General features: G+C 47.4%; 1 protein-coding gene across 5 annotated transcripts in view; it reads right to left on the bottom strand.

Moving 5' to 3' along the window:
- Positions 1-23,186, bottom strand: part of PTK2B (protein tyrosine kinase 2 beta) — a 137,975-nt gene that overhangs the window by 62,599 nt on the left and 52,190 nt on the right. For all 5 annotated transcript variants that reach the window (XM_005684037.3, XM_005684040.3, XM_005684039.3 and 2 more), the window contains exon 2: positions 3,756-3,996. In XM_005684037.3, coding sequence (XP_005684094.1) covers positions 3,756-3,959 — 204 coding nt within the window. In that variant the 5' untranslated portion in view covers positions 3,960-3,996. The remainder of the gene's footprint in view (positions 1-3,755; positions 3,997-23,186) is intronic.

Here is a 23,186-nt window from a genome sequence, read left to right as displayed (position 1 = left end):
AAAGACGCTTACTCCTTGGAAGGAAAGTCATGACCACCCTAGATAGCATATTCAAAAGCAGAGACATTACTTTGCCAACAAAGGTCCATCCAGTCAAGGCTATGGTTTTTCCTGTGGTCATGTATGGATGTGAGAGTTGGACTGTGAAGAAGGCTGAGCACCGAAGAATTGATGCTTTTGAACTGTGGTGTTAGAGAAGACTCTTGAGAGTCCCTTGGACTGCAAGGAGATCCAACCAGTCCATTCTGAAAGAGATTGGTCCTGGGTGTTCTTTGGAAGGAATGATGCTAAAGCTGAAACTCCAGTACTTTGGCCACCTCATGCGAAGAGTTGACTCATTGGAAAAGACTCTGATGCTGGGAGGGATTGGGAGCAGGAGGAGGAGACGACAGAGGATGAGATGGCTGGATGGCATCACCGACTCGATGGACGTGAGTTTGAGTGAACTCTGGGAGTTGGTGATAGACAGGGAGGCCTGGCGTGCTGCAGTTCATGGGGTTGCAAAGAGTCGGATATGACTGAGGGACTGAACTGAACTGAACTGAAGAGAACATCACTGCTGTGGCTCTTTATTAGAACCCATCATGCAGAACAGCATATTAAAGATTCTAAGAAGTCCTGTCACCAAGGAATTGGTTCAGAATTATTTAACCAAGCATCTCCAAACTCCTTCAACCATAAAAAAACCTATTCCAGAATGTGCTTCCTAACATCTTACAGGACACTACAAACTGTTTCAAACTACAAATCTGATCATCTTACTTTACTTGAAGATATGACAGGTAAGTGGATAAACACTAAAAGATGATGATTTTAATTTTATTCTACAGGCGATTAGAAACCCTTGGAGATTCTTGAGCAGGGTAAAGACATAATACCCACACAGTCAATAACTTCCAAGGACTGAGCTCCTGCTATATTCTGGATGTTTCTCATCTACCATCTCTGATCCTTAACAATGAGGCTACAGGCAGGCATAGTCCCTAGGTGAGGGGACTGGGCCAGGTTGGCTAAGTGTTAGGTCTAAGGCCATACAACCAGTAAGGGTGGAATGATATAAAGCTCAAGGTCTAGATGATTTTAAAGGCATGGACATTTTCAGTGAGCAGGTGACATGTTGCCTCTAGGACAGATGTGAAACAGGAAAAATCAGAAGGCTGGGACATAAACTCTTAGGAGGCTACCACTTCTTTTTTGTTCTTTTTCCACCTCTGTTTTTATACTTCTCCAGATAATACTTCAAGTACTAGCCATTCTTCATTTTTTCTTAAGATTTTTTGATGTGGATCATTTTTAAAGTCTTTATTGAATGTGTTACAACAGTGTTTCTGTTTTGTGTTTTGGATTTTTGGCCATGAGGCATGTGGGATCTTAGCTCTTGACCAGGGGTTGAACCTGTACCCCCTTCATTGGAAGGTGAAGTCTTCATCACTGGATGCCAGGGAAGTCCTTGAACCATTCTTTCTAAGCTCAGGTCTCCTCGCCCTTTCTGTAGGCTTTTGTATTTTTTCCCCTTAAGCACCCAGCAAGACATCAGATGGCTCCAGGAAAGCCTCTCTTTCTTGAAAGCTGTGTGTCTCTAGTGCCTGTCTGAGCCCAGATTTCTCAGCTTGATATTCTAGGCCCTCCCTTATCCGCCATCAAATTTCCTTTCTGATCTTGACTCTAGATACCTTTCTAAATATAACCCATGCCCCAGCCAAACCCAACTACCCACTGTTCAGCAGCCTCCCTGTCTTTGTTCTTGCCGTGTTCTCCTCTTAGAAAGCCCTCTTCAGTACTGCCTCTTCCAATCCACCAATCCTTTTGGGTCCCTTTTCACCATACCTCCACAGAACACGGGCTTCCCCGGTGGCTCAGATGGTGAAGAATCTGCCTGCAATGCAGGAGCCCTGGGTTCAGTCCCTGGGATGGGAAGGCACCCTAGAGAAGGGGATGGCTATCCACACAAGTATTCCTGCCTGGGAAATCCCATGGACAGAGGAGCATGGGCTACAGTACATGGGGTTGAAAAGAGTTGGACACGACTGAGCAACTTAGCATGCATGCACACCACAGAGCACATCCTAATATGATTAGTTTAACTACATGCTCTTTGGGTTTCAGCCCCAAAGGGCAAGAAGGTGCTCCAAACATGGAAATTAGATTGCCTTCTGAAATTAAACTAGTAAACCCCATTGTAGATGGCATCAGCTATCTGCAAAGATGATATACTCAAAGGAAGGCTCAAGAAGTAGAGAGTTACGGAGATCTGAAAACATCCTTTTGGAGGAAAGTGCCTAGGACTTTCTGCTGGGACACAATTGTACACACATATCTGGAACCATAAGATGCAGACAAGGCCCTCATCAGATCAGTTATAGGAAACAGGAGGAAGAACCAACCCAGAATCAATTGTGACAATAGGCCAAGACAGAGACCTAAGCAATTACATTCGGCTCAGCGTGTTGAAGCACAGCGTGTGCTGTTACAGACAGAAGGCAGCCAAATGCACAGACGTGGAGAGGCTGCTGCCAGTGCCGACTGGAAGAGATGCTTTCTGAGTCTGGGAAATGGTGACTTCTGGGACATGGCAGGGTTGTTGATTACAGGACTAGAGATGGTTCATCCAGCTCTCTCAGATCTGATGAGTGTTCCCAAGATCCTCCTGCTTCCTTTGTTCAAATGACAAACCCAGCAAAGCCATCTCTGGAGAATCAGTTTGGCCTTGGCTTACTTTCGCATCATCGGAAAGGAATACTCTGAGCAGTGGAAAGTGATATCTTTGCTGTATCTATAGCAAAGGTTGAACCAGATAATGTAGAGGGGTTGATTCAGGCATGTATATAGGAAAGAAAGCAAAGTGTTAGTTGCTTAGTTATGTCCAACTCTGTGACTCCATGGACTGTAGCCCGCCAGGCTCTTCTGTCCATGGATTTCTCCAGGCATGAATACTAGAGTGGGTTGCCATGTCCTTCTCCAGGGGATCTTCCTGACCTGGGAATTGAACCTGGGTCTCCTGCATTGCAAGCGGATTCTTTACCATCTGAGCCACCAGGGAAGCCCCATGTATATAGGAATTGTTCAATAAATGTTGCATTTAAAATTAATTGGTGTATTGTGGCTCTGCTTCTGATGACAAGCTCTCATACATTTGGTTAAGGTGAGTTAGCTTTCTGGTGTCAAGGTGCCCTGGTGACTGTGGGTACTTGGATTTGCAAAACAGATTCTGTGACTCTGGATGAGAATGAACCAGTTGAAGTACAGCCTCAGAAAGGGCCTGGCAACCAGGCACCTGGTCAAGGGCATCTCTAGTTTGTTACCATCCTCTAAATGTCTCCACAGAGACATTTCTAAGCATCCAGGGCATGGCTGGGAAAATCCCTCTTGTTCTGTGTTCAATGCAATCACTTGTGTATTCCAATTCCATGAGAGTGTGAGCTCTTTGAGATGAGAGGGAGCATGTATATCCCTTGCAGAGCCTCAAATGTCAAAAATAAGGAACAAGTTGAAATGAGATAAATCAAAGCTTGAGCAAATGACCTCGGGTTTGAAGGAAGGCTACACACTCTGCCCCCACCCCTAGAGCAGCAGAGCCTTGGAGAGGAAGCCCAGAGCTGCAGGAGGAGAGTATCCCTCTGGTGCCCACTCATCCCTGCCATCCAGGGAGTGGATACAGGAGAGCTGTCAGGCTGAAGCAGAGATGCTCAGCCACCCAGGAAGAGTGAGGGAGAGACGGACAAATGGATGGAGCAGGTGGTGCCCGCCACACTCACCCGGATCTCGGTCTGCACAGTGCATTTAACCAGTTTGAAGTTCTTCCCAGGGTTGAAGCTGTTGCCATAGAAGCAGACCTTGAGGATCCTCACGTCTTCCTTTTCCACGTCTACTGGCACGACCACCATGGGCTCTGCGGGGCCTTCAGACCGACGTAATGTGCCCACCTTCACTCGGCTCAGGGCCTCAGACACCCTGGACATCCTCTCTGACGGCGGCTAGGACCAGAACATCGCAGTCCTGCGGAGACAGCAGAGAGATGGCCCTGAAATGATGGTCGTGGGCCCACCTGCCTCACCCCCCAGGGGCAGCACCCAGCAAGCACACCTCCTCCTACTCCTGAAGACCCCCCTTAAAGGCATCCAGCTTGGAGGATGGGGAAGCAGAAGTGCAAAGGAGCAGTCTGAATGAACATCCAGGTACCAGCCAGGGGATCTGGTGTGTGCAGGCGGGTGCTCTCTGTGAGGGGCCCCTTCTCCCCATCACTTTCCTCCTCCCACACTGGCTCCTAGGCAAGGGGCCCACATTTTGCATACGCAGCTGTGAGAGGAGGCGGCCCCAGCATGATTCCAAGGCACAGCTGAGCAGAAAAAGTGAAAAGCAAGACAGTAGAAAATAGCAGGAGAGGAACAGGGACAAGGTGGAGAAGCCAGGAAGAAACAGAAGTGGAAAATGGGTAGCCTGGAGGGCAGTGGGATGGGGAAATCAGAAAAGGATCCAGGTAGGGGACCAGCCAGGGGCTGATGGCTTTGCCCGCACCCACCTGCAGCCGCCAGCCTGGGTTTCAGGGCTGGCAGCCTCGGTCCCACTGGAAGTCATCTCCCAGAGCATCTGTCACCATATCAGGTGCACCCTGGCATCCCAATCTGAGAGGTCTTTCTGCTGGGGGAGGGGTGTCGAGGGGGTTAGGGGGTGCGACTGGGCCCCTAGAAGACCCAGCCCAGTTCTGACGACAGTTTGGTTGACATCTACATGGACTATAAGTATCCTAGGAATCTTCAGTTCACCCCGAATCTCAGCCAACATTGGCCCTGGCTTCTTGATCCAACAACAGCTCTGTAGGGTTTACTATCACTGGTCTAAAGCTATTCCTGCTTTAGGAATACTCAAAGGGAGCAAAGGAAGTCTGACACCAGACTGGAGATGCCAACCTTGGCTCCACATTAATATCCCCTGGGAAGCTGTTAAGAAAGTATAAATCCAGACCCATGCCCAGAGATTGTCAGTAAGGTGGTCTGGGGGAGGTCTGGCATTGGTATTTTTAAGTTTCCAAGGATGTTTCTAACATTCAGGCTAGGTTGGGAACTTCCGTTCTAGACTAAGTTTAGTTCTCATCAAAACCCATTCCTACAGAGAAATCTCTCCCTTCTAACAAGAGACTGTGATTTTAGGGGGACATTCCTAGACTAGGAGTTGGGGGCTGAAGGATGGAGTGAAAAGTGAACTTATTCATGCAACAGAAATAGAGTCACAGATGTAGAGAACAAACTTCTGGTTGCCAGAGAGTAAGGGGAGGGGAGGGATAAATTGGGAGATTTGGACTGACATATACACACTACTACATATAAAATAGATAACTAATAAGGACCTGGGCTTCCCAGGTGTCTCAGTGGTAAATAATCTGCCTGCCAAGCAGGAGATGCAGGTTCAATCCCTGGGTTGGGAAGATCCCCTGGAGAAGGAAATGGTAACCCACTCCAGTACTCTTGATGGGAAAATTCCAAGGACAGAGGAACCTGGTGGGCTACAGTCCACGGGACTGCAAAGAGCTGGGCATGACTGAGCGATTGAACATACACTACCCACCAGAATGTAATGAAGGTGCCACTCTGGTGGGGGATGTTGGCAGCCAGGGTGACTATGCATGTTTGAGGGCAGGGGGTAGATGGGAGATCTCTGTACCCTGATACCACTGGCATTGGCACAAACTCCATGCAAAGAAAAAAAAAAGTGTCAGCCCAACATGGAACATCCCAATCTGTAAAGAGTCTTGAACCCTCCTGGCTTAGAGAGCGTCACCCCTTCCCAAGCTAAGATGTGGTCATGACAGGTCCTGGAGGGACTTAAGAGTCTGGGCAAAAGACCTCAGTCCAGAAAGGTGGTACCCACATCTCTGATGACACGTGGCAACTCCGTCAAGGGCATCTGAAACCACCAGCTGTCAGTACAGATCTGCAGTGAACTGCCAAAGGAGTCCCTCCTGAACTCTCTGAAGCTGAGTAACTGAAAGGTGTTCTATAATCAAAGCCTCAGTCACCTGCCTTTGGGGTCTTAGAGAAAACAGCCCTCAGCCTCATGCACGGTCTTCTCTCCCAGCCCACCACGGCTGATTTCAGTCTACCAACGTATGGCAGTGGACGCAGTGTGGAAGACAGGAGAATAACCCAATGACTCTAGCTCATGCTTCATGACAACACAACCTGCCTGTCCTTCCAGACTTTGCCTGATAACTTGAATCTCTCATTGACGGCTTGCCTCTGGATTTTGATGATCACAAAATCCTCTGGCTCTCCATGTGTGAATCAAAACCCCTGCCCTCCAGTCCAGACCTGGACTGCAGCCTGGTGACCCCTTCTCCCTGCGTCCCGTCCAGCCCCAGACCCCGTGAGCACTACCAGAGCAGAGACCATCCCACCACCCTGGGGAGAACCCTGGCAGTGAGCCAGTGTGGGCTCCGGGCTGCCTCCCAGCCCCCAGATCTGCCCAAGTCAGAGCCAAAGAATAACAAACACAAGGAAATGGGCTCAAATTAAAACAGGAAAAGTTTTGATTGGCTCTAAGAACGTCTTGGACAAGACCTGCCAAGGGCACTGACGGAAGCTGAACAGTCTTTGCGTCCCTGAAGACTTCAGGAAAAAAAATACAGGACACTCTTCCTGAACATGAGACATTCACCTGCCTGAAGGAGGCAGGGGGAAAATTAGGAGATTTATTTATTTTTAACTTTTTATTTTATATTGGAGTATAGCTGATGAGATGGTTAGATACCATCACCAACTCAATGGACATGAGTTTGAGCAAACTCCAGCAGATAGTGAAGGACAGGGAAGCCTGGTGTTCTGTAGTCTATGGGGTAGAAAAGAGTCAGACATGACTTAGCAACTGAACAAGGATAGCTGATTAACAATGTTGTGATAGTTTCAGGTGGAGAGTGAAAGGACTCAGCCATACATATACATGTATCCATTCTCTCCCCAAACCCCCTCCCATTCAGGCTGCCACACAACATAGAGAAGAGTTTCCTATGCTATACGGTAGGTCCTTGTTGGCTATCTATTTTAAATATAGCAAGGTGTATACATCCATCCCAAACTCCCTAACTATCCCTTCTTCCCATCCTCTTCCCTGGCAACCATGAGTTCATTCTCTAAGTCTATGAGTCTGTTTCTGTTAGGAAAACATACTCTTGTTTTTGAAGATGTTGCAAGGTAACATTACATCTTACTGAACACACACGGTGTGTTAGGGAGCTTGTGTAAGCAATCGTTCATCCTCTAGAAAGAGTCTGCAGGATAGGTAATGTTAGAGAGGTCCAGTGAGGTGACTTTGTCCAGATCACACAACTGGTAAGGGCAGAGAATTAAGGCTGCCGAGTTGCCAAAGATTAGAGGGCCCATGGTATCACGTCCTGCCAACCAAGTGTCCGGCTCTGCCACCAACCAGCCCTTGTACCTTGAGACATCAGGCTGGGATGGGACAGAGTTCCCAAACAGCAGCTGGCAGGTGGATGATGGCCTTTGGGATATTTTGCTGCGTCCTTGGAAAAATGATAAAAATAAGGACACTATGGAGGATCCATCATAAAACTCAATGTATTTCATTTGAGGCGCAGGGGCAGTGTTTCATTCTTTGTCTTTCCACCTTTTTTTTTTGGTTTGGTTTTCCAATGTTCATTAATTTATGAGATGACAGTAATAGCCTTTGGCAACTGACATTGAAGCTGGGCCTCTTGGGCAACCAGACTTGAGGTGACACTGGGAGTTCCAAGGGTAAAAGGCAAAGGCTTGAGGATTGGAAGTTCTGCCCTGGATTCAGGGAGCAGAGACAGGGCACCATTAGTCAGAAAGATGGCACAGTATCAGGAAGAGAGCACAGACACCTGACTCATTTGAACCTGGTTTAAAACTCATGTCCTCGGGGCTGCCATGCTGCACAAGTCTGGGGCGTTGCTCACGAGGGATTTCACAGTTAGGCAATGTGGTGGCCTTCAGTCTCTGCTGCTTATCAGCTGTGTGATCTGGACAAGGATATCTCTCAAGACCTCAGTTTCCTTTCTTGGGATAGGAGGCTAACATTACCTATCCTAGAGAATTTTCTGAAAAATCAGAGATTACTTAGATAGATTCCCTGGCACGTGTATTTTTTTAAATGCCTGTGACTTGGCAGAAGAAAGAACCAGAAACCCAATACCAGTGTCTGCTTGTAAAAGATTAAACAGAGCCAGTAAGTCAAGGCTCAGGGGGTTGTGACAATCCTTCCTATCTCCAGTACCAGTGCCACCCACTCCATCTACCTTGGCACCTGAAAAGATCACCTCCACCTCCAACCCTCTGCTCACACTTAGAGCCATCGTCTGTTCTGTACATGGAAGGAGGCCCCCCAGGACACAGTTGAAAGGCCAGTCCTCTGCGTCCAGCAGAAGCCAGAATGTCATGAGACACACACTTTATTTCCACTCTGTCTCTGAGTCACTTCCTCTTGCCGTTTCCACATCAACAAAATGGGGAACACATGCCTTTCCTCTGCAGAGGCCTGCTGAGAACAGCCACTTAACGAATTGGCAATGACCTTGCAGTCTTGGGGAGCCAGGCCTGTGTTTCTGGGAAGCCGGGCCCTACTGGCTCCAGGCAGTGCCCCTCCCCAGCCCAAGCCCTTTCAAACCCCAGTTCCCACTGGGTGGCAGCATTCTGCTCACCCTGGGGAAGCCCAATCCATCACTTGTTTAATCCCTTCCCCTCCTCTCCAAGCATCCCTCCCCACTACCTTGCAAAGGAAGGACCCAGGAAGGTTGTGATTAATGCCAGCTCTAATTCAATGTCATTCAAAAAACCTCTACTGAGACTCTATTGCATTTTCAGCCTGCCACCTCCGCACACATTACCCACTCCAGATCATTCTCTTTCCAGCACTTTGTGACCAGAGGTCACCTGACTGGGGCTGGCTCTCGGGGGGTGGGAGACCTGCCCTTTCTTGTTCACAGAACCTCTGTTCTCTCACTAGCTCAAGGGCTCTGAGCCCTACAGCTGGGCAGAGCCTTTTTCCCTCCAGGTGACTTCTGGGTGCCCCTATTTTCCCAACCCTTCATGAAATCCCCCTCCCCTTGCTTCTAACTGGCCAGTTCATGAGTGATTTGGGCTGGCTGGTTTTTCTCCCCCTCCCTCCCTTCCTTTTTTCTTTCCTTCTTTTTCTTCTTCTTCCCTTCTCCTCCTTCCTCCCACTTTTCTCTCTCCCTTTCTGCTTTGCTATGTTTCAGGAGGCATGCCAGAATCCAGAGATAAGAAGATAAACAGAAGAAAGAAGAGGGTCCCCATAAGCAGGGACTCATCCAGTAAAAAGGAAAAGGATTAAGCAAAGCAGCCACAATGTGATACAGGATCTAATGGGGTCTCCCCTAGGCGTCAGAGGATCAAAGAAGAGGACTTGCCTCTGGGCCCCTGGGGTCTCAGGAAAAGGGGACACAGTAAGATCAGGAAATCATGTGACATGATACAGGGCTGGCCAGGAGGGTGCTGAAGGGCTGTTGGGAAATGAGATGAGGTGGTAGCAACATACCACCCTGTGGAGAGGCAGATTTTCATTTAGAAAATATAATTTGGGCCATACAATGAAGCATAGGTGAGAGACGGGAGGCAGGAGGAGAGGCTCAGATAATGCCTTTGTATGAGTTTCACAATGGGCTTCCCAGGTCGCTCAGTAGTAGAGAATCCACCTGCCAATGCCGGAGATGCAGGTTCCATCTCTGGGTCAGGAAGAGCTCCTGGAGATGGGAATGGCAACCCACTCCAGTATTCTTGCCTGGGAAATCCCATGGACAGAGGAGCCTGGCGGGCTACAGTCCATGGGGTTGCAAAGAGTTGGACACGACTTAAGTGACTGAGCATGCACATGAGTTTCACAACCAGCAATCCAGAGGAAAGATGGCTCAGTTGCAGTGTTTGTTGATTTCTCTGGTATAAATGCTTCTGGCATCTCGTTCAAGCTACCAGTGTGACCTCACTGACAGCAGACTTGGGGAGAAAAGGGTGTCTCACGCTGGTTCCAGCACTGCACGGCTTTATCAGGGAGAGACCTGGGAGTAGGATGGGGGCAGAGACTAGAGCACTTGCTTCAAGCCCACCTCTGACCCTGGATGTTGCCTGCTCTTGGCAGTGATATGGCCAGCCAGTACTGCAAGATAGCAACATACTATAAGGTGTATGGAAGCACAGAATTTTTAAAATATATACAATTATTGTATTTATTTGTCTGTTCAAGGTTTTAGTTGCGGCAGGCAGGATCTTTGACCTTCATCGCAGCATATAGGAACTTTAGTTGGGGCAGGAGAACCCTTATTTGGGGCATGTGGCATCTAGCTCCCTGACCAGGGATCAAACCCTGGCCCCCTGCATTGGGAGCATGGAGTCTTAGCTGCTGGACCACGAGGGAAGACCCAGAAGCACAGAATGTTAAGATTAGCTCCTTTTTTCAAGGAACTTCTGTTTGCCTCCAGTTTCCTAAAAGTTGTAGTTTCCAAAGTCACACCCTGTCCTCATTAACCATCAGCTAAATTCTCCAACTTCTCCACTATGAGTCCCAGTCTCAGGCTTTTCCTTCTCTTCCAGCTTTCAGCTCCAGCAAACCCCATTTCTCTTTTTGTGCGTGCTTAATTGTTGGTTGTTGGGCTGGGAAATTTGGCACCATGATGAATCCATGCTCCATTGGGTGTTTTGAGCTCTTCCCCATTTTCCTGAGAAGTGAATGAGGATGCCAGATGACAAGCAGGTGAATTCACAACTGGTCAAATGGTTTCCCCAACAACTGATCACATGTCTGTGTTAACCTGAGGACCAATGGCTGTTCAAACTGGCCCTTGTTCACACCGCCGCACTTGGCTTTAAGGAGTTTGTGGTTGTCAGACAAGAAGCACCAAGATCAGCATAGGATTAGGGGAGGTTGTGGCTCTGGTTGAAGGACCCCTGACATCTGCACCAGAGGGAAGACATAGCAAGGGGAACAGAATGCAACCAGTGAAATGGGCTAAATGTGAAGTTCTTCATGTAGAGAAAAGAAAATCTCCCTCAATCTGGGATGAGGAAGATGTGGTTGAACAACAGCATGGATTAAAAAGTGGGGCTTAAGCTGTGTCACCATGAAATAGCTGCCAAAAAGTTAACACTGTTGGGGTTACTAGAAAAATCCCTAATATAAGGATGGTGACTTCCCCCCGGGGCTCTGCATGGGAACAACTGCATCTATGGAACTGGTGGTCTAGGGCTCCTAGGTTTGATAGGCTGTGTTCTAAGATGAATCTCCCAGGACACTCAGAACCCTGGGAACCTGGAGGGCCAACCCTGAGGCTAAAGGGAGATGAGAGTCCTGGGAAGTGAGGACTGGATGGCTGGTTTCAAATAGCTGCAGGGCTGCCATGCAAGAGATGGACTCACTAACCCCATCCAGGTCATTGTTTTTAAAAAAGTACAACAGGGACTTCCCTGGTAGTCCAGTGGTTGGGACTTTGCCTTCCAAAGCAAAGGGTGCGACTTCAATCCCTGGTTGGGGAACTAAGATCCCACATGACTCGCGGCCAAAAAAACAGAACACAAAACAGGAACAATGCTGTAACAAATTCAATAAAGACTTTAAAAAATTATCCACATTAAAAAATATTTAAAAAGTGCAACAGACGGATGGGAGGAAAGAGGGTCTTTATACACACATCATACCCTCTGTGTACCCATTTCTGGACTGTTTGCACCATCACTTGCTATTTTGTTGCTCTCTCCCAAGGCAGACTTCACTCCCATTTGGAGGATGAGGAAAAGTGATAAAGTAGCTTGCCTGGGGTCACTGTTGTTAAATGGCAGAGGCAGGACCAGAACTCAGAATTTCCCATCTTAACCCAACAAACAAAGCCCACAGCCTGAGTCCCCTAACTCTGTGCTTTGTCTCCACACAGCAAGTGATTCCTGTGCTCAGGTGGACACTGCTTTCCTGATATCCCTAGAATTCTGCTCGGATGAAAGCTCACACATAAACGTCAATTTCCAGCCCTGCAGTGCCAAAAGGGATACTTGCCTTTTGATATATTAATACTATAATCATGGTGTATAGAATTTTATCTTTGATGATACATTTAATAAACAGAAAAAAATTGACCATGAAAAGAAAACTCAAGTTTTTTTATTTTCAACTAGGTAGTACAAACCCAGGTCTGACAGTATGGGTACTGTCTTCTCATCTAGTACCACTTGAAAACAACCAAAACATCCTCCTGAACAAGCTTCTCCACCTGACAGCCCCCCAAATGCTGCTCTTTGCAACTTCAGTAGACACTACAAATTTGCTTTTCGTACACCAGATATCCAAGCCATTAAACATGCTGGTGGCCCCAGGCGGCACACTGCAGTGATTGCCTTTCGCTTTAGTGAAGTTAGATGCCCTGCCAAGTAAACAGGATGCTACCTGTGTGTGAAATGACTTGGGAAAATTAAGAATAGAAGGGAAAATCTTCAGCAGTTGAAAAGACTAATAAAAAAACACTTTGAGGCACCACTACAAACCTTTTAAACAAGCCAACGTAGCTGGAGAAAATAATACAATCTTATGTTTATGGACCTGAAATAAAACTAGTACAATTGCCAGTTGATTCAGAACCAGCTTCCTGAAGAATAAGCTAGCTGAATAGAAAACAACTGATGAAGGGCAGGAGACCTAGACAGAAATTCCTCCAGAGAAGGCAAGAGGACATGAAGAGGTGCTCAACATCGCTAATTATTAGAGAATGCAAATAAAAACTGCAGTAAGGCATCGCCTGACACTGGTCAGAATGGCCAGCCTCAAAAAGTCTATCAAAAATAACATGCTGGAGAGGGTGTGGAGAAAAGGGAACCCTCCTACACTGTTGGTGGGAATGTAAATTGGTACAGCCACTATGGAGAACAGCATGGAGATTCCTTAAAAAACCAAAAATAGAGCCACCATATGATCTAGCGATCCCACTCCCAGGTATGTATCCAGAAAAGATGAAAATTATAATTCGAAAAGATACATGTGCCCCAGTGTTTAAAGCAACATTATTTACAAAAACCAAGATGTGGAAGCAACCTAAGTGTCCACTGACAGATGAATGGGTCAAGAAGATGTGATATATATATATATATATATATATATGTATACACACACACACATACATACACACACACACACACACACAGGAATATTATGCAGCCATAAAAAAGAATGAGGTACTGCCATTTGCAACAACATGGATAGACCTAGAGGTTATCATACTAAGTGAGACAAACACAAATATATGATATCATTTATCTGTGCAATCTAAAAAACAATACAAATAAACTTATTTATAAAACAGAAACAGACTCACAGAAATAGCAAACAAACTTATGGCTGCCAGAGGGGAAAGGGGGAGAGAGGGATAAGTCAGGAGTTTGGGATTAACAGAACCACCTTACTATATATATATACACACATATACATATATATAAAATAAACAACAAGGGTTTACTGTATAGCACAGGGAACTATATTCAATATCCTGTAATAATCTCTAATGGAAAAGGATCTGAAGAAAATACACAATATACACATGCACATATATGTATAACAGTCACTTTGCTGTATACCAGAAACAAATACAACATTGTGAATAAACTATACTTCAAAAACAAAAACAAAACAAGTAACTGACATAGGTTGACATGGCCGTTCAACTTTGGGAAATGCGCACCCCATATATCTAAAGAGGAAGCAAGGATCACGTGCACAGAAATGTTCATAACTATAATATTTATAAGAGTAAAACTGAAATCAGAACAAAATGCTCAGGGAAATGCTGAGGGGGAATTCTATCTAGGCAATATCCATAATGATAAACCCCATTTAAAAACATGAACAGTGGTAATTCATGAAAATACTGGGTTGGCCAAAAAGTTTGTTTGGGTTCCCCTACAACATCGTATGGAAAAACTTAAATGAATTTTGGCCAACCTAATGTTTATATTAAAAATGTTAAGTGACAGGGAATGGGGCTTATGTACAGATCGTAACTATGTAAAAATACATTCTGAATTACATACAGTAAGGACTGATGCTAAAACTGAAACTCCAATACTTTGGCCACCTCATGCGAAGAGTTGACTCACTGGAAAAGACTGTGATGCTGGGAGGGATTGGGGGCAGGAGGAGAAGGGGATGACAGAGGATGAGATGGCTGGGTGGCATCACCGACTTGATGGCCATGAGTATGAGTGAACTCGGGGAGTTGGTGATGGACAGGGAGGCCTGGCATGCTGCAATTCATGGAGTTGCAAAGAGTCGGACATGATTGAGCAACTGAACTGAACTGAACTGAACTGAATTGCAAAGCCGTTAAGATCTTTTGATGTTAGGTTGCCTTCCCAGGTAGCTCAGTGTTAAAGAATCCGCCTGCCAATGCAGGAGACCCGGGAGTCTAGGGTTTGATCTCTGGGTTGGGAAGATCCCCTGAAGGAGAGCATGGCAACCCACAACAGTATTCTTGCTTGGGAAATCCCATGGACAGAGGAACCTGGCGGGCTATAGTCCACGGGGTCACAAAGAGTTGGACACAACTGAGAATGCACACACTGTCTGTCTCTCTGGTTAAATATAAGCAAATATTAAGTGGCTCCCACAAGGCTAGACGCTGGCCCTGTCTCTCCTTCCGACCTCCAGCTCCCCTTCTGATAGTCTGACTTTCTTATTTTCTGTGCTCTCCACATAGCCTAGAATGGCCAATCTTCCTACCCCAGAGCTTGACTAGAGAGCAAACAGACCCCATATCTAGATGTCAGCATCCCACTCAAAGCAGGAATTGGGGAGAAAAGGCAGAGAGGGAGTGCAATAAAAGCTACCCAAGAGAACCTGGAGCTACAGAAAGTTACCCTCAGGCCAAGACAGTCCTCCAAGAGAGCAGAGCACGTGGCAAGACCTGGTGGGGGGGGTCTTTGCCACAGGTCTCCAGCCTGAGCCCATGTTCCCTTCCTTCTCCCCTGCATACCCGTGGAAGGCTCACTTCTGAGAACTGGCAGCAATTCACACAAAGCCTGTTCAGCCCTAACAACAAATTGAGAAGGGCAGCTTAGGCTGAGCAAAGTGACTTCCTCAAGGTCACAGGGGAGGCAGAGACCAGACGGGATTCCTCATTGTCCTGAGGGCTCTGAGTGTGGGCTCTTGACTGCCATACCCTGCAGTAATTGTGTCTGGGACTACTTGGGGAGGAGGCCTTGGCACACAGACAACACCAGGGTAATTCCTTTTGGGGCTCTGAATTCTAATGGTGAAAACAGTGGACGATTTGACCCGACACATAACACTTAACAGCACTTGGACTCTGCCTTCTTCAGCTGGCTGTGAGCTCATGTGCTAATACACGTATGGATAAAGATTCTCTCCTTGACCAAACTTTAGTCTGGCCCCTCTGAGCCCCTCTGCTCTATTAGGCCTGGATATCAGCTTCTCTGTTCCTATCTTTGTAGAGTCCAGATTTTAGTAAGAATCTCACTAAGCGGATTTAGTCAGAACTCCCTACTTTCTATAGCTCCCTACTCCCACTCCCAAGGTAACATCTGATCGCTGTAGCCTGCCTTCAGTAAGAATCCCGTTAGGTTAACTTAGAAAAGAAATACCCTGTCCTCTTACTCTGTCTATCCACTGACCCCCATCCCCCACTCTGGTTCTTGGCAATAATTTCCTCTTTCCCTTGTTTTGTTTCAATTTCTTTCCCCTACTGCAAAAACCCACTGTAGTAGTTCCCTTGAATAAGGTCTGCCTTACCATTCTTTAGCGAGCCTCTGAATGTTAATAGTTTTGCTTTAACAATTTACATGTGTAAATATCCCAAAGCGTGGTGGCTCAGTGGCAAAGAACCCACCTGCCAATGCAGGAGACTCGGGTTTGATCCCTGGGTAGGGAAGATCCTCTGGAGAAGGAAATGACAGACCACTCTAGCAATTTTACCTCAGAAATCCCATGGACAGAGAAGCCTGGCAGACTATAGTCCATGGGGTCACAAACAGTCGGACATGACTGAGCTACTAAACAACAAGACATCTCATCTTAGTTTCCATGAATGAAGACGCCCTCTGTGCTGGGGCCCAGTCATCTACTTTTTAAATCACATACTAGGTGATTCTGATACATAACACTGAGGGTGTAGAATAGCTGGTTTGGCCTTTGTCTCCCTGGTGAGCACTTAGTTTCAGAGAGACTAAAATCTGAGAACTCTTGGCTGAACCCAGGTCTTCGCATTCCCAGGCTGCAGGCTCCCACTAGCAGGGTGGTGTCTGATAAACACTTGATGCAGACAGGTCTCAGTGAGTTATGATTCTTAAGTGTGGGGCCTTCCTGGCTGTCATTGAGACTGAGTGCAAAGCGCAGTACTGGTTTCTATTTCAGTTTCTTGTTGTTATCCAAGCCTATTATTGGGAAATGGACTGAGCGACAAAAGACAGGTGGCTTCAGTTACTCAGAGCTCAGAAAAATCAGAAAATTTGGGGGAACTCTGGTCTTTGAAAAGTCTAGCCACTGTAGTTCCAAGGGAGGGAAACCCTCAGGGCAGTGGCAAGAAATCCCCCAGCTTACACCCCTTCTCTCACTATCTTCTCAACCACTTCTCAAAGTGTGGTAGGATTTTTTTTCCTCCCCTGGTTAGAAAAATAAAACAAAATACAAAGGGAAAACCCAAGCCAAAATTTCCTGAGCCCAAAAGGTAGCAAAATTACTGTTAGCCTTTTACAAGGGCTATGCAAGGAAAAGGTCTCATGTACCCAAAGGCAGGCATACAAACTTGATGTCAGGTGGCCAGGCTAGGATGGGGAAGAACTGACCCTTAGGGACCCAAGTTTGAGTCATGATTTGAGTAGGAGGCCCTGAGAATGGGGGTTTATGGGCAGAAGCTCAGCAATGTGTCATCAAAAAAAATTAGAAAAAAAAAAGGAAAGGAAGGAAGGAAAAATGAAAGAGAAAGAAAGGAGGAGCCTGGTATTTCTCCATAGTTTTGTCTTTCTCACCCAGGTATAAAATTTTACTCATATATTACTTCTGGTCTGTTCTAAAAAGTATTTAATAAAGAGACAACTTAGGCATATACAATTAAAGTAATGTAAAAAAAAACTCCAAAGATTCGATGCATATTCATTACACAAATATATATGCTCCCATGGTTACAACTAGCTGCATGCAGAAAAGGAGACAGAGAAATTAAAATGGTTGTGGTAAAGAGGTAAGTAAGCATTCTCTTTTAACGCGTTTGATTTCGGTGATACATTTTTCTCAAGAATCATTTGGGCTACCTCCCGAGGCATAGTGGACCCAAGCCTGAAAATATTGAGGATCCCACTACCTACTTCCAGGCGTTTGTGTTCCCTAGAGGCCAGGCAGGGGTCAGAATCTTGGGGTCTGGGTCTATAAAAGTCGTGGATCTCCTCCCTGCATGTTGGATGTAAGTCTATGTTTGGCATAACGGTCCTTGGCCCTTTCTTCCTTTAGCTGGTCTTTCACTGAGGTTTCCGAAGCACACAGGAAGTCAGAAAAAAGAACAGCAACCCACTCCTCCACAGCATCACCACAGATGAGAGGCAGTGGGGGTGGGGTGCAGAGCACAGCAGATCCCAGAAAGGGCCCCGTGTCAGAGGAGGGGTGTGGGGACTGGTGGGCCCTCCGTGCCCCACAGGGCAGGATGGGAGACGGCAGAAATAGGTGGGAGGGTAGCAGCAGGGGTTATGTCCACAGCCAGGTCTTGTAGGGCCTCCAGAGGAACCCAGTTCTGGTACCTCCCTCCTTCTGTTGACTGAGAATTTTCTGGTTACCTCACATACACCCACAAAAGCTATAGCATGTGAATTCTTTTGAAGCACATCTAACTTAAATGCCAAAGAAATGCTTGGTTAACTATGCCAAGTTATTCACCTGCTGGGACCCCATTTTTCTCATCTAAAAAGTGAGGGGATTGGGTAAGAGGAAGATTTTTCCCAACAAAGTCTAGAGCACGAACGTTTCACTGTAAAAGGGGTTCCTGGGGTGGCTCAGCTCATTGTTCGGCTGAAAATGCTTCCATTTTTGCAACCCCCCCCACCCAAGTCCTTTTCAATGGCCCTGAGTTCCAGGCTAGAACTGCTGGACCAGGTTAGATGCCTCCCAAAGGGCCCTCTTAGATGGAAAAGTCTGGAAGCTGAGGTCATTAGTCCGAGGAGAGACCCTGGGTCACTGAAACAAGGGCAGGGAGGGGTAAGTCATGAGTACAAAAAGAAAAGGAATGATTTGGGATATTGATGAGCGAGAAAACATAATGACTCTGATTATAAGCTCATTGGTGGTGAGAACCAGAGCTGAAGGGGCTCATAAATGACATATTTTTACCTCTTCTGTCTTATTTTTACCTCACCTCTAGGTGAGGAAACTGAGGTTGGAGATGTCAAGTGACCTTCCCAAAGACACGGAGCTGAAATCCTGATGTGGGGGAGCAGAGCTGGGGCCCTTTGATGTGTCAGCCACAGAACTTGGGGGGCCTGAGTCTTTGTCAAGAGGTCCATCTCACCAAAAGGGAATCCCCTGTGGGTGCTAGAGTCCAGGTGACCCCATAGGGACTGACTATGTGGGTGATGCCAGCCAGGAACAGGGTTAAACAGAGGAGGACTCTGCCTTCTAGAACCTTCTGCATCTCCTTCTAACACTTCTGTGTTCTTTACCTTGCCCTGCCCATCGTGCACAGCCCTCTTGGGAGAGCTTTCTTGCTGCCCAGAAAGGAAGTCTACATTTCAATGGCGACCTAAGCTAGAAACGGGGCTTTCCCAATGACTTAGCGGTAAAGAATGTCCCTGCAATGCAGGAGATGCAGGAGACATGGGTTTGATTCCTGGCTTGGGAAGATCTCCTGGAGAAGGGAATGGCAACCCATTCCAGTTTTCTTGGGGAGAATTCCATGGACAGAGGAGCCTGGTGAGTTACGGTCCATGGGGTCGCAAAGAACTGGACACGACTGAGTGACTAACACTTTCACACTTTCAAGCTAGAAACACTCCCCCCTCACACAGGTAGTCGAAAGTAACAGTCCACAGAGAACTTGCCCTTCTCCTTCCTCCTCTCTCTGGAGGTGGTACTGATCCCTTTACAGAGGAAGAGACACTGGCTTAGAAAAGTTAAGGTCCATGGCTCAGCTGGAAACAGAACTGAAGCCTCCCAATCAACAGCCGAAGGAGGCCTTCCGGGAGAACAAAGTTCATATCATGCTGGAAGGAGCACATGTTTGGAGGTCTGTCCTGGTTCAGGCCACTCATCTGGGACAAATTCTGTTACCTCTCTGCATCTCAGCGTGCTCACTCACAAAATTTAGGTATTTTAATACTATCTTCCCTAGAACTGCTGTGAAGAGGAATAAAAAAAAACCCTGTACATAAAAGCATTTCATAGGGGCTTCTCTGGCAGTCCAGTGGTTAAGAGTCTGTCTTGGAATGCATAGATTCGATCCCTGATCTGGGAAGATCCCTCATGACACAGAACAAATAAGCCCGTGCACCACAATGACAGAAATTCGGACGCTCTGGAGCCTGTGCTCCACAACAAGAGAAGCCACCGCAATGAGAAACCTGCGCACAGCAACTAGAGTAGTCCTGCTGTCTGCAACTAGAGAGAGCCTGTGGGTAGCAACGAAGAGCAGCGCAGCCAAAAATAAATATATAAATAAAATGAGTGAAGGACAGGGAAGCTGGCATGCTATAGTCCATGGGGTCGCAAAGAGTCAGACATGACTTAGCAACTGAACATTACAACAGTATTAAAAAAAAAAAAAAGCATTGGGGAAACACTAAATCCTTGAGCTTTGGTCATAATCATACCTAATCCGCAATCCCTGGGTTCCTTGAAGCATCTGCACAAACATTTCTGTGACAAGGACTCATTCCTGTCAAAGAAACTCATTTGTCCTGTGTCGGGGCCAATTTCAGTACTAGAGAGGTTTTTCCTGTGATGTGTTAAAGGCACTTTTCTGTATCAGTAAGTGCTGGACCTGCCTCAGAAGCTGCTAATCATGAGCTCTGCCCCTTCACCTGTCCTTGGCACAGCCAGTCCTGGTTCCAAACACAAGGCTGCAAGCAAATAGGGGGGTTTGCAGGACTCTTCGATCATTCCACACCAGAACCACCTGCTGCACATACACATCTTAATGCCAAGAAACCCATATAAATCAAATGGATGAGCTATGCCAGCACCAGTGTGATGGTAACTGGACACCTCCAGAGACCACTCAGCCTGCAGACTTGCCTGACCTGAGCCTGCCCCAGGTCCCAGGTCTCTGGATCTAGACTTAGGTTCTTAGGATTTTAGAGCTGCATATGTGTTGGCTCAGATGGAAAAGAATCTCTGTACAAAGGAGACCCGGGTTCGATCCCTGGGTCAGGAAGATCCCCCGGAGAAGGAAATTGCAACCCATTCCAATTTTCTTGCCTGGAGAATTCCATGGACAGAGAAGCTGGGTGGGCTACAGTCGACGGGGATGCAAAGACTCAGACGTGACTGAGCGACTAACTCTTCACTTCATGGGTTTTGAAGGGCTTCCCTGGTGACTCAGCAGTAAAGAATCCGCCTGCCAGTGCAGGAGACATGGGTTTGATCCCTGGGTCGGGAAAATCACCCGGAGGAGAGAATGGCAGCCCATTCCAGTATTCTACCCTGGAAAACTCCATGGACAGAGGAGACTGGGGGGCTACAGTCCATGGGGTCACAAAGAGTGGAACATGACTGGACGACTAAACAACAACAACAAACAGACTTTGAAGACTAGATCTTCCCCATGGCCTTGTAGTCACCGATATGGCTCCTGGGGACATTCAGTCCACTCTGAGCACTGGTCCCTGCTCATCCTCAAGCTGGGGTGGCAACCATACCTGCCCCCTTTAGTCCTCACAGCACCCATTGAGCAGACTCACCTCCCACTATTCTCAGCTGTCAACATTGCCATCACCACCACCATCGTTTGTCAAGTGTCTAATTGTACATGGCCATGTGCCAGGTGAGGGGAATAAAGAACCCTGAGCAGGGGCTGCAAGCCCACAGTCCTCCTGAGGGCAAACAGCTGGTATGGGCAGAACGCTGAGCCTCATGTGGATGGACACAGTGCACTTGTTGTATACACTGGGCTCAGTGGGGAGCAGGGCTAAGTGCATAATGGGGGGTGGGATTCGGGTTGGGGGAGGCCCACTGTGGGAGAGACATGTGGGCCAGAGCAGAAACGCAGCCTCAGGAGACAGGGCTATGGGCTTCCTGTGCTGAAGCCCTCCCCACAGGTCCTCAGATGTGACTGCATTTGGAGATTTGGCCTTTAAAGAAGTAATTAGGGAAAAGTGAAGTCAATAGTGGCTCAGTGATAAAGAATCCATCTGCCAGTGCCGGAGACATGGGTTTGATCCCTCGTCCAGGAAGATCCCGTGGAGAAGGAAATGGCAACCCACTCCAGTCTTCTTGCTTGGAGAATTCCACGGACAGAAGAGCCTGGTGGGCTACAGCCCATGCGGTGGCAAAGAGTCAGACACGACTGAGCTACTAAGAATAGTAGCAGTAGCACAGTAGAACTCAAGGTCTATCAGGCAGAATGAGTGGGTGGGGCAAAGAAAGAGGAAACTTCATTTTAACAGGGAGGTTATCAGGCAGCAGGTTGGGAATGACTGGATCACAGTTGATAAGCCTGATGACAGGGAGGGAAATAAGCTGCCCAAGTGAGACACTTGGAGCAGGGCCAACAAAGCGGAGACCAGTGTGGCACCTCCTCCCCCCAGGCTGAATCTGCTTGCAGACCCTGGTTCCAGGTCTTCCTTTTGCCTTCAGGGCAGAGGAGGGGAAATCAGGAGCTTTGATGCACTACCAGAAACTGCACTTCTGACCTGCCCTAGGAACCCCAGGGGCTTCCCATGAGGTTCAGTGGTAAGGAATCCACCTGCCAAGGCAGGAGAAGTGGATTTGATCTCTGGGTCGGGAAGATCCCCTGGAGAGGGAAATGGCAACCCACTCCAGTATCCTTCCCTGCGAAATGTTATGGACAGAGGAGCCTGGTCAGCCACAGTTCAGGGGGTTGCAAAGAACTGGACACAACTTGGTGACTAACTACAACAAGAGCCCCAGACCCTAGGACGTGCTGGCTAGTCCACACTCTCCCATTGTGGACTTTTATGCATGAGGAATCTGTGCCCCCTCCCTCTAGCCCCTTCTAACCACAGAGAGTGGCCAAAGGGGCACTGGGTTCCAGGCCTTTCTCTGAAGTGAACCTGAGACTTTGACTGAGTCTGTTTACCCCTTTGGGTCCAGGGTCCCCTCTGAACAAAGCAAGAGTAAGACTGGACTCTTGGGTTACCTCTGGCTCAGAGGTGCTACCTGATTGACAGCACCTCTGGGCTGGAAGGAGATGCAGGCATCACTTGGCCTGGCATTCCCCTCCTGGCACACCTGGAGAAACCCATCTCCCCAGCCCCCAGCATGTGGGCCGAGCCTTGTTAAGCACCATGTTTCCTCGTTTCTGTGTTTGGTGCTCTGACTCCAGGGTCTGCGCTGACTCTGGAGGGACTGCTCCCCCCTCTGCTAGCAAATTCTTGAGATGGTGCTTTTCATGTAAAAACCTGCCAATCCTGAGTCCCTCAGTTCAGTTCAGTCGCTCAGTCGTGTCCAGCTGTTTGTGACCCCATGGACCACAGCACGCCAGGCTTCTCTGTCCAACACCAACTTCTGGAGTTTATTCAAACTCATGTCCATTGAATCAGTGATGCCACCCAGCCATCTCATTCTCTGTTGTCCCCTTCTCCTCCCACCTTCAATCTTTCCCAGCATCAGGGTCTTTTCAAATGAGTCAGTTCTTCCCATCAGGTGGCCAAAGTATTGGAGTTTCAGCTTCAGCATCAGTCCTTCCAATGAATATTCAGGGTTGCTTTCCTTTAGGATGGACTGGTTGGATCTCCTTGCAGTCCAAGGGACTCTCAAGAGTCTTCTCCAACATCACAGTTCAAAAGCACCAATTCTTCAGTTCTCAGCTTTCTTTATAGTCCAACTCTCACATCCATACAAGACTACTGGAAAAACCATAGCTTTGACTAAATGGACATTTGTTGGCAAAGTAATGTCTCTGCTTTTTAATGTGCTGTTTAGCTTGGTCATAACTTGTCTTCCAAGGAGTAAGCGTCTTTTAATTTCATGGCTGCAGTCACCACCTGCAG

Source organism: Capra hircus, chromosome 8, assembly GCF_001704415.2.
Source record: "Capra hircus breed San Clemente chromosome 8, ASM170441v1, whole genome shotgun sequence".
Classification (NCBI taxonomy): domain Eukaryota; kingdom Metazoa; phylum Chordata; class Mammalia; order Artiodactyla; family Bovidae; genus Capra; species Capra hircus.
The sequence above is the reverse complement of the archived record's forward strand: the minus strand, read 5'-3'. Positions and strand labels throughout refer to the sequence as shown.